This window comes from Cynara cardunculus (assembly GCF_001531365.2).
Source record: "Cynara cardunculus var. scolymus isolate 2C chromosome LG 14, CcrdV1, whole genome shotgun sequence".
Classification (NCBI taxonomy): Eukaryota; Viridiplantae; Streptophyta; class Magnoliopsida; order Asterales; family Asteraceae; genus Cynara; species Cynara cardunculus.
This window is the reverse complement of record NC_037541.1, coordinates 9,408,732-9,409,678: the sequence shown is the minus strand read 5'-3', so window position 1 is coordinate 9,409,678 and position 947 is coordinate 9,408,732. Positions and strand designations below refer to the sequence as shown.

At 42.1% G+C, this 947-nt stretch overlaps 1 protein-coding gene across 1 annotated transcript; it reads right to left on the bottom strand.

The window, feature by feature from the left end:
- Positions 1–221: 221 nt before the first annotated feature.
- Positions 222–890, bottom strand: LOC112526416. The gene has a single exon (XM_025136699.1). The coding sequence runs from the start codon at positions 888–890 to the stop codon at positions 222–224; it is 669 nt and encodes a 222-aa protein (XP_024992467.1).
- Between the last annotated feature and the right edge of the window lie 57 nt (positions 891–947).

Below are 947 nucleotides of genomic sequence, written 5' to 3'. Positions count from 1 at the left end.
GGGAAGATTCCCCAGGCAATTTTATAAAGACAGTAAAAAAGTCACCCAAACAATACAATCAGCAAGAGAAACTACGGCAACCTTGACTCACAAACCAAGTMATAAGGAGCCAAAACAGACAAAGGGAAATACACCAAAACATAACAACACCAAAAGCCAACAATAAAAAGGCAAACGAAACCCAAAAGAGCCAAWACCGAAAAAGCACACCACCCACGAGCTCACATGCCATTAGGATTCCTAATCCTCTTCCTTGTCTTCCACGCCATTCGATGAAGAATCAGCATCTTGATCTCCGTAATAACTTTGTCTTCCGAAWGATTGAAATTGGCAAAGAACTTCCTGTTCCGCTCCCTCCAGATGAGATAAACCGTTGCTGAAAGACCAAGTTTTTGAACCGTAGACTGAGATCTCCAATTATGAGTGGACCCTCTCTGAAGAATATCCTCCCAATTGTTAGGAAAATTCAGAAGTCCCACCTCCCTTTTAATAGCGTCCCAAATACTGCTGGAATACTTGCATTCAAAAAATAGRYGATTGTGCGTTTCAATCACAAGGTTACAAAAAACACACTTTAAATCTGGCGGTTCATGCTTCCAATGACAAATACGATCTTGAGTTGGCAGTTTCATCTGACATGCCATCCACATGCAAAGAGCATGTTTAGGAACGTAAGCTTTATTCCAAACAAGTTTAGACCAATGCACAACCGGCTKCACCTCTTGGATAGTATTCCACGCCCTCTTTACCTCAAAGTCACCCCGTGAAAGTTTGTTATCAATCCAGCTAACCTTATCGTCCTCTTGACTGGGAGCCGGAATCATAACACCATGCAGCTGAGGATATTGTTGAAGCCAATCCACCGGCCAATTAGTACCAAAACGTTGCATTACCTCAGATACCGTGGAGTTATTGTGAAATCCCTGGCCATTTATGAATCTATAAGT